At 50.0% G+C, this 15,564-nt stretch overlaps 1 protein-coding gene across 1 annotated transcript; it reads right to left on the reverse strand.

Moving 5' to 3' along the window:
* Positions 1-1,014: 1,014 nt before the first annotated feature.
* Positions 1,015-12,621, reverse strand: LOC134966916 (serine protease inhibitor swm-1-like). Its single transcript, XM_063943938.1, has 3 exons — positions 12,555-12,621; positions 6,476-6,523; positions 1,015-1,572 (listed from the first exon to the last, which is right to left on the reverse strand). The coding sequence occupies exons 1-3, from the start codon at positions 12,589-12,591 to the stop codon at positions 1,049-1,051; spliced, it is 609 nt and encodes a 202-aa protein (XP_063800008.1). The 5' UTR covers positions 12,592-12,621; the 3' UTR covers positions 1,015-1,048.
* Positions 12,622-15,564: the final 2,943 nt, after the last annotated feature.

Here is a 15,564-nt window from a genome sequence, read left to right on the forward strand (position 1 = left end):
CCCACCTGCGCCTCTGCCCCCTTCTCACCTGTGTCTCTGCGCCCTCTCTACCTGTATCTACTGTATGCCCCCCACTCCACCTGCTTCTCCCAGCCTCTCAACCTGTATCCTTACCACCTCCCCACCTGCGTCTCTGTCCCCTCCCCACCCGTGTCTAAGCTCCTGCGTCTCTTTCTCGCAAGCTCTGTCCCTTTTTGCGATAATTGATACATCCCTGCAATGTATTCAATTATCGCAATGTGATTTTGGTCAAATGTATCACATCTGCATCTCAGATGTGGATTGTGATAAATATGCCCCATAGTGTGGAGATGTAGTGTAGTAGTGATATAGTGTAGTGAAGTAGTGTGGGGAGGAAGTGCAGTGATGTACAGTAGTATGCCACCACAACCCCATGCCCACACAGCGAGAAATTATCTGTGGCGCTAATCACACCCTCTGCGCAGCAGTAATATGCCCTTCATACATTTCAGCTCCAGGCCAATGTGGACCTTAATCTGGTACTGGTGCGATCGCATGTGTAGCAGAGCTGTACAAACAGATCTTGTGCAGTCTCTGAGTAGCCCAGGACTTACTCAGCCGCTGCGATCACATCAGCCTGTCCGGGACCGGAATTAACGACAGGAACCCTCCCTGCAAACGCTTGGACACGCCTGTGTTTTTCCAACCACTCCCTGAAAACGGTCACTTGCCACCCACAAATGCCCTCTTTCTGTCAATCTCCTTGCGATCGCCCGTGCAAATGGATCCTTCGCACAAACCCATCGCTGAGCGGTGATCCGCTTTGTACCTGTGCGACACGCCTGCACATTGTGGTGCATACGCATGCGCAGTTCTGACCTGTTTGCAGCGCTGCAAAAAACGCTAGCGAGCGATCAGGTCTGAATTCCCCCTGATATATGAAAGGTTTGAGGTTGCAATGTTGGGCTGCAGGCAAGCACATGCCAATGGTAACCAATAGGACTCATAATGATAAAGTTAATTTAGGCGAACATAGAGATTAAAGAGTCACAGTCAGTGTTTCTCAGAATTCTTTATTGCCCTTTATTTATGATGGGCAATCCTTCTGAAGCACACAAGTGTTATTCAGATACCAGTACTCTTGCTTACAGACACAGCCTCCCCTGCACAATGGTATGAAGCACTTTTCTGTTGGTTTACCAATGTCCTCACAAAGTCGGCCACAAGCGTAGGCGCAGCTGCTGTACGTTGTGTTCCCTGTACAGGACTCACACATAGACTTTTCCACACAGTTTCCAATGGCATCGAGCAGGAAGCCTTCCTTGCAGACACAGCCTCCCTTGCATATTGGTATGTTGCAGATTTGTGGCGGTTTACCAATATCCTCGCAACGTCCACCACAAGGGAAGGCGCAGCTGTTGTACGTTGTGTTCCCTTTACAGGACTCACACACAGCCTTTTCCACACAGTCTCCATTGTCATCGGGTAGGAAACCCTCCTTGCAGGCACAGCCTGGAGGACATGTACGAGGTGTTCTGTAATTGCTGCAGGTTGGACAGTCACTTTCAGATGCTTTGTATTCTTGGTTCTCTCCGCATTGCATAGTGGTGGCTGTAAGATAGCACAGACACAGATGTAATAAGGCTCTGCAGACCAAAAGATTAATCTCATCTGTAATGAGAAGAACCCAGCAGATATTGCACCTCATGCTAAAAGGGACTGTAGGTTACTTTGAATAATTAGGTCTCACATGGGGGAATGAATGTGGCTGGCACAGATTTGCTTTGTGCAGGCTGTGGGCAAGCTCAGGGGTGGCACCCCACTGAGGACCCTCATTTTTTTATTAAATTATGAGCCTCCACAACCCCTTATTGACAGCTGCTGGTAGTGTAGGAGCTGGCTCTGCAGGGGTTAATAGGCCCCTCATAACAGTGACATCATTAAACCAGGGAAATATAGTGGTCACTAGGACCTAGGAGGCGGAAGACTGCAGCCAGGCAGAGTGCAAAGTCTAGGACGAAATTGATTGGCTGGCGCAGGGCAGGAAGACAGGATAAGCGGTGTTATCTCCTGAAGAGCCGGGACGCTCACCGAGGGAGCACTGAGGTGACACGGCGGGAGAGTGATGGAGACTACAGTCCCTACCCGATTACCGCCAGCGAGAGGGGAGAAGAAGCCAACCAGAGTGCCAGGGCCGCAGCAGCGACAGCGCAGGTAACTGACACACAACTCTCCTTGCCCGCTTACAGAGAGGTTGGACGAACCTGCATGGGGCAGACTTGGGGGTCTATTTACTAAGCCTTGGATTTTATTTACTATTTACTAAGCTGATTGGCTGGTACTTTATCTTATTGAGAGAGTTCTGCAGCTAGCAGCCCTTTGCCAACCTCGGGCCGCCTCCAGCGTGTGTCAGCAGAGATAGAGTAACCGCACCTGAACCATAAGAGTTGGGGAATTTATCCGGTATAACTCTCACTGCCCTTATAGTGCCCCAAGAGACCTGGTCACCTCTGTCAGGGGTAGTTCACCCCTTGCCCCTCAGACCAGTGTGGACTGGAGTATTGACATGTATTGTAGAAAACCGGTGACAATTTGCCAGCATTTGGCTGTCAGCGTGTCACAGCTCTAATTTCTGCTGTTAGAGACACTATTACACACCTCCCAACTGTCCCAAACACAGCGGGACAGTCCTGCTAATTGCACACTGTCCCGCTGCCCACCCACAGGCCACAGTGTCACGGGGGCGGGGTCCACAGACGGGAGAGCCAGTAATCACCGCTGCTCTGCAAAGCAGCCAGTGATCACTGAATAGGTGCTGTGTGCATGCACAAGGCATCTATTAGTGCAGGGAGGGTTAGCTGGGGGCTGGCCAGCTGCTCAAGAAGCACTAGGCATACCCCCAAAATGATTAAAAAGGGGGTCACAACATTAGGCTCCACCCCTCCAATCTATGCGCCACCCATGCCACCTGAGGCTCCACCCCCTTTTCAGCAGTGGGTCCTGACTTCCAAGAGTAGAAAGTTGGGAGTTATGCTATTATGTTGCACCTAGGGCTACCGCTACACTGGCCAGCACCCCCACAGTGAATGAGAGATATATCTATATGTGGGGTACTACAGTGAGACGCTGCTGAGTTAGCACCAGGGAGAACTGCTTTACTTGCTTATTCACCATTAAAGGAACTGTGCTGTGATCTTAGGGGGTCATTCTGAGTTGATCGCTCGCTAGCTACTTTTTGCAGCCGTGCAAACGCATAGTCGCCGCCCACGGGGGAGTGTATTTTTGCTTTGCAAGTGTGCGAACACCTTTGCAGCCGAGCTCTGCAAAAAACATTTTGTGCAGTTTCTGAGTAGGTCTGAACTTAACTCAGCCCTTGTGATCATTTCAGTCTTTTTGGTCCCGGGAATTGACATCCGACACCCGCCCTACAAATGCTTGGACACGCCAGCGTTTTTCCAAACACTCCCAGAAAACGGTCAGTTGACACCCACAAATGCCTTCTTCCTGTCAATCTCCTTGCAATCAGCTCTCGAACGGATTCTTTGTTAAATCTATCGCTCAGCAACGAACCGCTTTGTACCCGTACGACGCGCCTGCGCAGTAGTTACCTGATCGCTGCCAAAAACTGCAGCGGGCGATTAACTCAAAATGACCCCCCTAACCTGTTGAACTACTCCTATCTGCTGGTATCATTCCTCACTCCTTGCTCTATGCTAATTACGGCTATAGATCTGTGCTATGCCACTCGCATGCCTTCCTGCTGTTACTTACCGCATGTCTGCCTAAATTCTGTGAGCACAAACTATGTATCTGCATGCTATTCTCTGCTATAGAGCTGACTGTGTCACTGCATGCTATTCTCTACTATAGAGCTGCTTGTGTCACTGCATGCTATTCTCTGCTATAGAGCTGACTGTGCAACTGCATGCTATTCTCTGCTATACAACTGACTGTCACTGCATGCTATTCTCTGCTATAGAACTGACTGTGCAACTGCATGCTATTCTCTGCTATACAGCTGACTGTCACTGCATGCTATTCTCTGCTATAGAACTGACTGTGTCACTGCATGCTATTCTCTGCTATAGAACTGACTGTCACTGCATGCTATTCTCTGCTATAGAACTGACTGTGTCACTGCATGCTATTCTCTGCTATAGAACTGACTGTGTCACTGCATGCTATTCTCTGCTATAGAGCTGACTGTCACTGCATGCTATTCTCTGCTATAGAGCTGACTGTGTCTCTGCATGCTATTCTCTACTATAGAGCTGACTGTGTCACTGCATGCTATTTTCTGCTACAGAGCTGACTGTGTCACTGCATGCTATTCTCTGCTATAGAGCTGACTGTGTCACTGCATGCTATTCTCTGCTATAGAGCTGACTGTGTCACTGCATGCTATTCTCTGCTATAGAGCTGACTGTGTCATTGCATGCTAATCTCTGCTATAGAACTGACTGTGCAACTGCATGCTATTCTCTGCTATAGAACTGACTGTGTCCAGTGGCGTAAGTTCATCCCAGTTGCCCGGAGGCAAGATAAATATTGGTGCCCCCCTATTTCCTATATTAAGATAAATATGTGTGTGTGTGTGTGTGTGTGTGTGTGTGTGTGTGTGTGTGTGTGTGTGTAGTGTTCTGAAAAAAATGTATATACTTTATTTATACATTTAATTATCTTTTATTTTAAATCACACATTTCTTAGCAGTCATACCCAGGATCAGAAGCCATGACCTGTTACACTGACAGCAGACACTTTACTGATGGAGCTATTTGCTCCTGTAGAGAAAGTATGAGAATTCTAACTATATGAAGTTACGTGTAATTGTCAGAGAAGTATCTTCATATAGCTAAAATTCTCATATTTCCTAAACAGGAGCAACAGCTTCATCAGTAAGGTGTCTGCTTCCAGTGTAATAGGTTGTGGTTTCTAATCCTAGGTATGACACTTGTAAAATGTGTATATTCAGTATAATAAAGAGGGTGTGATTTGCAGCTATCAATTTACTTTATTCAATTCAATGGTGTCACAGAATGGGAGGAGAGGTGCCCCCCTTCAGAGCAGGAGCCCGGCGGCAGATGACTCTGTTGCCTCCCAGAGTTCTGCCTCTGACTGTGTCACTGCATGCTATTCTCTGCTATAGAACTGACTGTGTTACCTGCATGCTATTCTCTGCTATAGAAATGACTGTGTCACTGCATGCTATTCTCTGCTATAGAAATGACTGTGTCACTGCATGCTATTCTCTGCTATAGAACTGACTGTGTCACTGCATGCTATTCTCTGCTATAGAACTGACTGTGTTACCTGCATGCTATTCTCTGCTATAGAACTGACTGTGTCACTGCTTGCTATTCTCTGCTATAGAGCTGACTGTGTCACTGCATGCTATTCTCTGCTATAGAACTGACTGTGTCACTGCATGCTATTCTCTGCTATAGAAATGACTGTGTCACTGCATGCTATTCTCTGCTATAGAAATGACTGTCACTGCATGCTATTTTCTGCTATAGAGCTGACTGTGTCACTGCATGCTATTCTCTGCTATAGAACTGACTGTGTCACTGCATGCTATACTCTGCTATAGAAATGACTGTGTCACTGCTTGCTATTTACTACTATAGAACTGACTGTGTCACCGCATGCTATTCTCTGCTATAGAACTGACTGTGTACAGTAACTGCATGCTATTCTCTGCTATAGAACTGACTGTGTACAGTAACTGCATGCTATTCTCTGCTATAGAACTGACTGTGTCACTGCATGCTATTCTCTGCTATAGAACTAATTGTGTCACAGCATGCTATTCTCTGCTATAGAACTGACTGTGTCACTGCATGCTATTCTCTGCTATAGAACTAATTGTGTCACTGCATGCTATTCTCTGCTATAGAACTAGGGTGCTAATTAAGTAACCTGTGGCCAGGCATGGATACATATAAAACCAGGACCATTGGGGTGCCTTGAGGACCGAGTTTGGGATGGGTACAGGACTGGACCACAGGAAACTTTAGTGCCACCTGGTGGACAGTTTAGGATATTGCAATACCATTATAATTGAAAGTGTATATTCCTTTTGCATACTGTGATCTGCATGTTATATCATTTACATTGAAGGTATATTTTTCACTTTGTGCTTAACAGTTAACTTACTTAAGTTTTGTAATAACATATAATTAACATTACAGCGGTGATCAGGCAAAGAAATATTGACTCACCGTCCAAACGTGTGGTGATTTATTTATTAATTAATTTATTTTGGGGGGGGGGGGGGTTCATGGGGTTCTCCGTCCTTGTTCCTGAAGCCGGTAGGTGAAATCCAGTGTAAGCTGACATCGTTGAGGAAACGGGAATGACCAACACCGACATCTTCACCTTGACCACACCCATACCGATTTATTACACAGAGGTTATCTCCTCTTCCTCTGTCTCTCCTGCATCACCTGCCCCCCTGTTACTCCCTATGACCCCTCACACACAATAAGCAGCATTATTATACACATCACTTACTCTGTGAATTAGTTGTCTTCGGCACATATATCAGCAGGGCGGCCACACCTGCAATACAGAAGTTTTATCCACTTTTTATATGCAGAATGATGATTAAAGGCCTAATTTAGATTGGATCGCAACAAGCAATCCTAATGCAAATTCTGAGAAAAAGATGCGGACGCATGTGCAGCGACCATCCTGCTTATGCGCCAGCATTTTTTACGGGGGGGGGGGGGCGCAGAAAATGCAATCGCCTCTGCCTGTCAATCAGGCAGAGACAGTCGTGGGGTAGGGGGAGGCGGTCAACGTTCCATTTCAACGGAGGAGACGGAGCGTGGCGGGGGCTGAGCCGGATAAACGGTGGGTGGTGCGAAGTGAACAGGGGCTTGTTGGGGGCTTGATCGTGGCAGCTGCGGGACGTCACACGCAGCCGCGATTGGTAAGATGGCGGCGGGTCTCCTGCCGGCAGAGCTTACGCTACCTTAGTTTCTGCTAACAAGCAGAAATTGCGATGCGTTTGCAATTTCTGCTTGCTCTGCGATGAGCGGACCCCAGCATGCGAACAAAAGGATTGCAAATTCTGCTAATTTGCAGCATCTGCTATCCTTACTGAATTAGGCCCTAAATACTATTCCAGCAGAAGTGTCCACAAGTCTCCCCGGAGGAGGAGGCAGCAAAGTAGGTAAGTATGTTGCAATCTGTTCCTGCTGCTAACCCAGTTTTTTTTCCTGTTCCTACCTAGTTAATATACCACCTTCTGGATAAGTCATCTGTCGGGAGGACTAACCTCCATTTGCACACTGCTGCAACCTACCTCCATAATGCCTGACAAGAAAGTGCCTACAGGAGTTATTACCATCCTTGTAGAGATGCCATATGTTACACACTGTACTATAGCAACAGAGTGCCCACTTGAATAAGTATAAGCAGAGCACAGGTGCCTACAGGAATACACTGCAGCCACTGGCGTGCGCAGCACATTTTCTTAGGGGGGGGCACCGTCGGGGGGGGGGGGGGGGGGGGGTGTCTAGCACCGCCAATTGGGCGTGTTTAGTACCATCTATTGATGGTCAACACATCTCCTATATAATAGCCCAGATCTGTGACTTTGTGCTTCATTTGCTAACGCTGGGCGGAGTCAAAACACTGGGCAGAGTTAGTCAAATGAGTCACAGATCTGGGCAAATCTATAGGAGACTTGGAGCAGGAGCAGATGGTATGGGCATGGCACAGGCAGGGGTGCATACCTCCCAACTTTCTTCAGGCAGGAGGGACACACGCACAGCAAAAAGGGGGCATGGCTAACGGGAAAGGGGGCGTGGCTTCGCGGGTGGACCCGCGATCGCGAGCCATGCCCCTGTTTTCGTCAGTGAGGGGGCATGCCCAGCGCTCTGTGTGCTGCTGGCATGCCCCCAGCGGCGTATTATGAGTCCGGGGAGCCCAGGGCACTAGAGACAGGAACCCTATCTCATTGCTGCGCCTGCTGTGGGTTTGGGGCATGGCCTAATTGTGTCCTTGTGGCCACGCCCCCTTATGCAAATTCCAGGATTTTTTTTTTTTTAAATGGGATTTTGGCCCCTCAGCTAGGGGTAAATCCAGATGGGGTGGTTGCTCCCCCATACACACCCGCACAGGCAGAAGACAGCAGGGAGGCTGCTGCCTCCCTGCAACACCACAGACCTGCCTACAGGTAGTTGCACAATGCTGCCGCTGTTACTGGCAGGACGGGGTAGCTTCAGAGCTGGGACACAGCTACTCCAGCCGCGGGCCCCCTAAAACTGTGAGGCCCGGGATACGTACCCCCTGGGCCCACCCTTAATCCGTAACCCCTGATGCCCCCTCTCCCTCTGTCTCCACTAAATAGACGCTGTGTGCATGCTAAGCAGAACAGCGAGTACAGGAGCTTCCCAACTGCCCCCCACCCACCACGGGACACAGCGGCCCGCGGGTGGGATAGTGGGACAGACCCCAAAAAATGGGACTGTCCCGCTAAAATCGGGACAGTTGAGAGGTATGGGTGTGTGTGAGGGGGTATGCCATACAGACAGACGGGCACCGGCTCACTGTCTGTGTACTTGACCCCCCCACATCAGCATACTCAGCAGGGTCTCTGACGCGGAGAAGCGTCACTTTCTGGCACACTCCACGCTTCTTAGCTGCAGTTTTGTGGGGCACCTGCCGCTGTGCAGGTTCCGTACTGCCTCTGTTATCTCCAGCCCCGGCAACCCCAACGCTAGCTGCAGCGCTGCTGCCCGCAGTGAGGTGCGCCCAGCTCCTTCACACACTTTAGCCGGCGGGCAGCGCTGCAGAAGTCCGCGCTGCTTGCAGGCTCCGACCCCCTCCTTCCTCCTGCCGCAGCGTCTCCTGGGGGCTAACCAGTCACTCCCAGTCTCCCCTTACCACAGTGCCCAGCAGCCGCGCGAGGTCCGCGGTGTGTTTCTGAGGAGTGGGGGGGGGGGGATGCGGACGGGCAGAGGAAGCAGGACTCCAGCCTGAGAGCGTCAGCCATGCCAAGTCTCCACCAGCAGCAGATCCCAACAGGTTGGAGTGGAACAGCAGCAGCCAGCAGCAGTGACTTCGGTAAGACACATCTGTCTGTCACCACTGTTCTGTCCCTAATACCAATCTCTCCCGTGCCCTGTGTTCTGTCATGTCCCTGTCACCCCTGGCCTTGCCCTGTCACCCTTATCCTGGCCCTTTCACCCTTATCCTGGCCCTGTCACCCCTATCCTGGCCCTGTCACCCTTATCCGGGCCCTGTCACCCCTATCCTGGCCCTGTCAACCAAATCCTGGGTCTGCCGCCCCTACCCTGGCCCTGTCACCCCTATCCTGTCCCTGTCATTTCTGTCCTGGCCCCGTCACCCCCGTCCTTGCCCTGTCACCCCCACCCTGGCCCCATCACCCCTGTCCTGGCTCCGTCACCCCTGTCCTGGCTCCGTCACCCCTGTTCTGACCATGTCACCCCTGTCCTGGCCCTGTTACTGCATACCCTCCAACTACCTTTTTGGCAGGTACAGTACCTGCAGCGCCTCCAGACCCCTCCCCAATGCACCACACCTCCGCACCTTCCCCTCCACCACATGCGACACTCCACCCCTCCCCCACACGCTGTGCCTCCAGACCCCCTCCACCACCAGCGCCTCCCACTCCCCCACCACCCACAGCACCTCCAGACCCCCTTCACCATCCACCCCCAATATATGTCTCCCCCCACACCTGCCCCCCTCCACCCACAGCATCTGCAGACACCCTCCTCCATTCGCGGTCCCCCTCTCACCCACCCACAGCACCTCCGCACCTGCCCCTCCACCACCTGCAGCGCCTCCGGATCCCCTTCCCCGTCCTCGGCACCACCCGCCTCTCCCCCACCGCAGTGCCTCCGGACCCCCTACCCCACCCCCGGCACCCCCGCCCCTTCCCATCCCACAGCACCTCCGGTACCCTTCACCCATCCGCAACATCCCTGCACCTCCCCCACCTACAGTACCTCCGGACCCCACCCCCCACCCCCATCTACATCCCCACTCTCCTGTCTCTCCCCCACCCGCAGCACGTCCCAACCCTTCCCCATCCGGGGCCCCCCGCATCTGCCCCCCCCCACCTGCAGCATCTACAGACACCCTCCCCCATCCGCAGTCCCCCCGGCACCCGCTCATTCTGTACATCGTGCCCTGCAGGTGCTGTTCACGCCGTCGCAAGGGGCTGCGCCTCCTTCACCATCGCACGCCCTTTCATTGTGCAATATTTAACCACTAACAAAGGAATGCAGGTAATACTCCATATAATACAAATATTGAACCCCATATAGGCATGCAAGGGTAAAAGGGGCGTAGCCCCTTGCGACGGTGTGAAGAGCGCCCGTAGGGCGCGATGAAGCACCTAGTATAAAATATCCATCTTTGTACCAATCCTATTAAAGCAGATACATTGTCAGATGTGATGTGCACCAAACAAACACCCCTGATGGCACTCACTGCAATTACAGTGCTCCTCCTCAGCCTGGTCTGGCTGCCCCTCTCTTTCCCCTGCAAGCTGCAGCAGCTTACTTACAAGTCAGTCACTCACTGACACTGACTGTCGCAGACTAGTACTGATGATGCTGGAAAAATGAGTGACGTGTCAATGCTGCTGCCGACCGTCTGCCAGTATTGAATTTGTCTTCCTAAGAGGAACGCTGGCTGCATGCTGCTCCTCATCAGTGGCTGGCGTTGGCATAGCATAGAAGGAGAGAGGTGTGTATGTGTCGGGTGTGACGGGTGGGCATGCGAGCAGCATGACGTAATCATGTCACATCACATCACACTGTTTTTATACATGGAGGTGGAGCTGGGAATTTGAAAGCCGGTGGCAGTGGCACCCTTGATTAACCCAGGCGTCCAGTCAGTAATGCATTCCTGACAGGATGCAGCGCAGAGGGGACAGCAATCAGCCTGCTCGGCGATCGCTGCATCAGGCATGTGAGATCGGAGTGACAGACATTAGGGGGTGTCTGTGCGCACCAGGCACCCCCCCTGCGCACACCTATGACTGCAGCAGAGGAAAGAGCCCAGTATAACCAGCACACTGCCTGCTACATGATTACATGCCAGCTTACAGAGTGTCCGAATGCTTAAACCCCATCATAGTGGAATGCCTGCAGTATTAAACACTAGCCCAGGGGCTGTGGCCAGAAAATCAATTACCTTCTGTGCTGCAGTCACAGTATCTCTCCCTAACATTCCCTGTGCTGCAGTCACAGTATCTCTACCTAACTCCCCTGTGCTGCAGTCACAGTATCTCTCCCTAACGTCCCCCGTGCTGCCATCACAGTATCTCTCCCTAACTTCCCCTCTGCTGCAGTCACAGTATCTCTCCCTAACATTCCCTGTGCTGCAGTCACAGTATCTCTCCCTAACTTCCCCTGTGCTGCGGTCACAGTATCTCTCCCTAACATTCCCTGTGCTGCAGTCACAGTATCTCTCCCTAACATCCCCTGTGCTGCAGTCACATTATCTCTCCCTAACATTCCCTGTGCTGCAGTCACAGTATCTCTCCCTAACATTCCCTGTGCTGCAGTCACAGTATCTCTCCCTAACATTCCCTGTGCTGCAGTCACAGTATCTCTCCCTAACTTCCCCTGTGCTGCGGTCACAGTATCTCTCCCTAACATTCCCTGTGCTGCAGTCACAGTATCTCTCCCTAACATCCCCTGTGCTGCAGTCACATTATCTCTCCCTAACATTCCCTGTGCTGCAGTCACAGTATCTCTCCCTAACATTCCCTGTGCTGCAGTCACAGTATCTCTACCTAACTCCCCTGTGCTGCAGTCACAGTATCTCTACCTAACGTCCCCCGTGCTGCCATCACAGTATCTCTCCCTAACTTCCCCTCTGCTGCAGTCACAGTATCTCTCCCTAACATTCCCTGTGCTGCAGTCACAGTATCTCTCCCTAACATTCCCTGTGCTGCAGTCACAGTATCTCTCCCTAACATTCCCTGTGCTGCAGTCACAGTATCTCTCCCTAACATTCCCTGTGCTGCGGTCACAGTATCTCTCCCTAACATTCCCTGTGCTGCAGTCACAGTATCTCTCCCTAACATCCCCTGTGCTGCAGTCACAGTATCTCTACCTAACTTCCCCTCTGCTGCCATCACAGTATCTCTCCCTAACATTCCCTGTGCTGCGGTCACAGTATCTCTCCCTAACGTCCCCCGTGCTGCCATCACAGTATCTCTCCCTAACGTTCCCTGTGCTGCCGTCACAGTATCTCTCCCTAACGTCCCCTGTGCTGCAGTCACAGTATCTCTCCCTAACTTCCCTGTGCTGCAGTCACAGTATCTCTCCCTAATGTCCCCTGTGCTGCGATCACAGTATCTCTCCCTAACGTCCCCTGTGCTGCCGTCACAGTATCTTTCCCTAACTTCCCCTGTGCTGCAGAGTTATCAAAGTAATAACTTCCAGTCACTTGAGAAGTGTCAGGGACCCAGGATACAGCTACGGATGTCAGAGAATTCTACTACAGCCAGAAGCAGCTACTAAGATTATTAAATGTTGCCAGGGCAAACGATACAGAATTAACACATAAATGAATGATATTATATCAGAGATGAACTCACTGAAAGTCACCAGCAGGTGCATTGGTGTGAGCGCCATGTTTCATAGATTTCCTCTATCAGTTTCCTGCATAGGACGTGAGAAATGGGGAGAATTACACAAATACAGCACAAAACACACAACTATACACAGCACAGCCATATAACAAACAGCAATACCAGGGAACATTTGATAATATTAAGGAACCAGACATGTATTTAGCAGGTAGTGCACTGAATATCAGAAACTGTGTGACCAAATACAAAACGTGAATGGAAGATAATACAGAGTCATCATTATGTAAATCATATATAATATGTGTATAACTCTGCATCCTTGTATAAGTATTCCAATATTTGCCAGAAAGTACCATTTTGTTTTATAGACAAAACATGTGGTTAAATGTACAGATTTGGACCATTACTGCATTATTGTGGAACATATGTCATTTATAGTACATAGTCCTTAATATACCAGATATAATTTGATATTTGTAAACATATGTTACTAATACGGGAGTCATGTGGCATGCAGCACTTACCTGTGCAGTATATCCAGCGTGTTCTGCTCACGTTGCAGGTGCACTGAGATATATAGGACTTGGGATGTGGGTGTGGTCAGGATATAGGCGAGTCCTGTGTATTACCATACAATAACTTATGTTGCAGTTTGCAGCTTTCACTGGGAGTTACACTGTAACACAGAAATGACAATAGTGTTAGTTTTCTGACATTCGCACTGTGAAATGTACAAAGCACCCAGACAAATATATATTGGAGCTGATTCTGAGGTGGGAGGAAAGCAAAAAACAGCAAGTTACTTTCCACCTGGAAAAAAACGTGCTGCGCTGCAAGTGGGGCAGAAGAAACATGTGCAGAGAGCGTTAGATTTGGGACGGAGGTGTCCTAGCTCAGATCTAAAATTGCAGCATAAAAACTGTTCAGTGGGCTACATGCAAGAGCAGACAGTATTTACCTTGCATGCAAAAATTAATAAATTCATTTGCACCACTTGAATTGCAACATGGGGGTATATTTACTAAGTATCGTAATTGTCGAGATTTGGAGGGAGATTAAACATGAATGACATTGAATGTGTGAATTTGCAACTTTTTAAATTTTTCATGCCTCATTCACTATGCTACCGTATTCTGCATTTTCGTTTTTTCCAATGTCTATGTCATTCGTAATTTCGGCCAGTGTTTTACGGGAATGATTAGTAAAACACTGCCGAACTTAACACAATGAATCCCGGCCGGATCTGTGATCTGCACGGGCTTCATTGTGTACCTTAAAAACAGTGTTTAAAGTGTTAAAAATTCTGAAAAAAATTGCGTGGGGTCCCACCTCCTAAGCATAACCAGCCTCGGGCTCTTTGAGCCGGTCCTGGTTGTAAAAATACAGGAGGAAAATTGACAGGGGTTCCCCCATATTTTAACAACTAGCACCGGGCTCTGCGCCGGGTCCTGGTGCAAAAAATACGGGGGACAAAAAGCGTAGTGGTCCCCCGGATTTTTTAACACCAGCATCGGGCTCCACTAGTCAGAGAGATAATGCCACAGCCGGGGGACACTTTTATACAGGTCCCTGCGGCCTGTCACAACTGAGGGCCTGAGCTGACGGGAGGCAGCCTCAGTTGTAGGGGCTGAGATGTACCGGAACCTGGGAGGTTGTATCAGACCCCTGGACATGTAAGTAACATGAATAATAACTGCCCGAAGGCGTGACCACGACAACTTAGATAAAAGTCAATGATGTTTATTATGACAACTCCGCATCACAGCAGCAATAAAAGAAAACGTAAAAGTCAGCAAAGAATAAATACAGTTCCTGAGTACTACAGCATGGCAGGAGCCACAGGGCACTGGTAGTGTGAGATAGTTCTTATGATCTTCTAGATGGAAAGTCCTTACCAGGCCCGGCTGTAGTAATGGAGATAACCCAGGATTGTACCAGCTGGTGTTCCAGGAAGAGCTGGGTTGCTGAAGGTAAAACAGCTGCTGTGGATACTGGCTGGAACCAGACTGTTGTTAGCACGGAGTGGATACTGGCTGGAACCAGTTAAATAATAAATGAACTTTGGGAGCGATGAAATGTGAACTGAAATGTAGAACTTGAGAGCGGAGAAATAATAATTCCGGTGGAGAGTGGTAAAGTGTAGAAAGGACACCGGCCCTTTAAGGGAAGCTGTACTCTGCTGGAAGCTGAGGCTGGAAGCAGGTAGTGTTGTAGCTGGAAACAGATGAATCCACAATGGATTGGAGAGTCAGGCTACACCGCAGGTGGAATGCTGGTGCGGGTCTCTATGGTGGAAGTCTTGAGACAGGAGCTGGAACCTGGAAGACAATCATAGAAGAGAGACAAACAGGAACTAGGTTTGACAACCAAAGCACTGACGTCTTCCTTGCTCAGGTACAGCTTACTTATACCTGCAGCAAGGAAGGGGTTGGCTAGGCAATTATGCAAATCAACAACACAGACAGCAGATTGGTGGAAATGATCAGATGACAGAATCCAAGATGGCTGCGCCCATGCAGACACTTGGAGGGAAGTTTGGTTTGTAATCCATGTGGTCTGGGAAACAGTAATGGCGGCGCCGGCCACCGGAGACAGGAGACGCCAGGCTGATAGATGCACATTTAACCACGCGGGCACAGCGGAGGCCGCGGCTGATGAAAGGACCACTCTGCATGTGGAAACTCAGGAACAGCGGAATCCGGTCCTGGAACGCTGAGCCCGCCTTAGGAGGCATCTGAAGGGTAAGTAATGGCGTCCAGATACCCGGATCGTGACAGCACCCCCCCCCTTTAGGAGTGGCCCCAGGACACTTCTTAGGCTTTAAAGGAAACTTTGCGTGGAAATTTCGGACCAAGGCAGGAGCATGGACGTCAGAGGCATTGGTCCAAGAGCGTTCTTCAGGACCATAGCCCTTCCAGTCAATGAGATACTGAAGTTGACCGTAACGGTGACGTGAGTCCAGGATCTTGGCCACTTCATACTCAACGCCTCGTTGAGTTTGGACTTTCGGAGTTGG

This window comes from Pseudophryne corroboree, chromosome 10, assembly GCF_028390025.1.
Source record: "Pseudophryne corroboree isolate aPseCor3 chromosome 10, aPseCor3.hap2, whole genome shotgun sequence".
Classification (NCBI taxonomy): Eukaryota; Metazoa; Chordata; class Amphibia; order Anura; family Myobatrachidae; genus Pseudophryne; species Pseudophryne corroboree.

Excerpts from the sequence above, each read along its gene's own strand:
- LOC134966916 (XM_063943938.1), bottom strand. The coding sequence starts at position 12,591 with ATGGCGCTCACACCAATGCACCTGCTGGTGACTTTCA. Across the intron at positions 6,524-12,554 it reads GCACCTGCTGGTGACTTTCA|GTGTGGCCGCCCTGCTGATA; the intron begins GTGAGTTCATCT and ends TCTGTATTGCAG. Across the intron at positions 1,573-6,475 it reads GAAGACAACTAATTCACAGA|CCACCACTATGCAATGCGGA; the intron begins GTAAGTGATGTG and ends GCTATCTTACAG.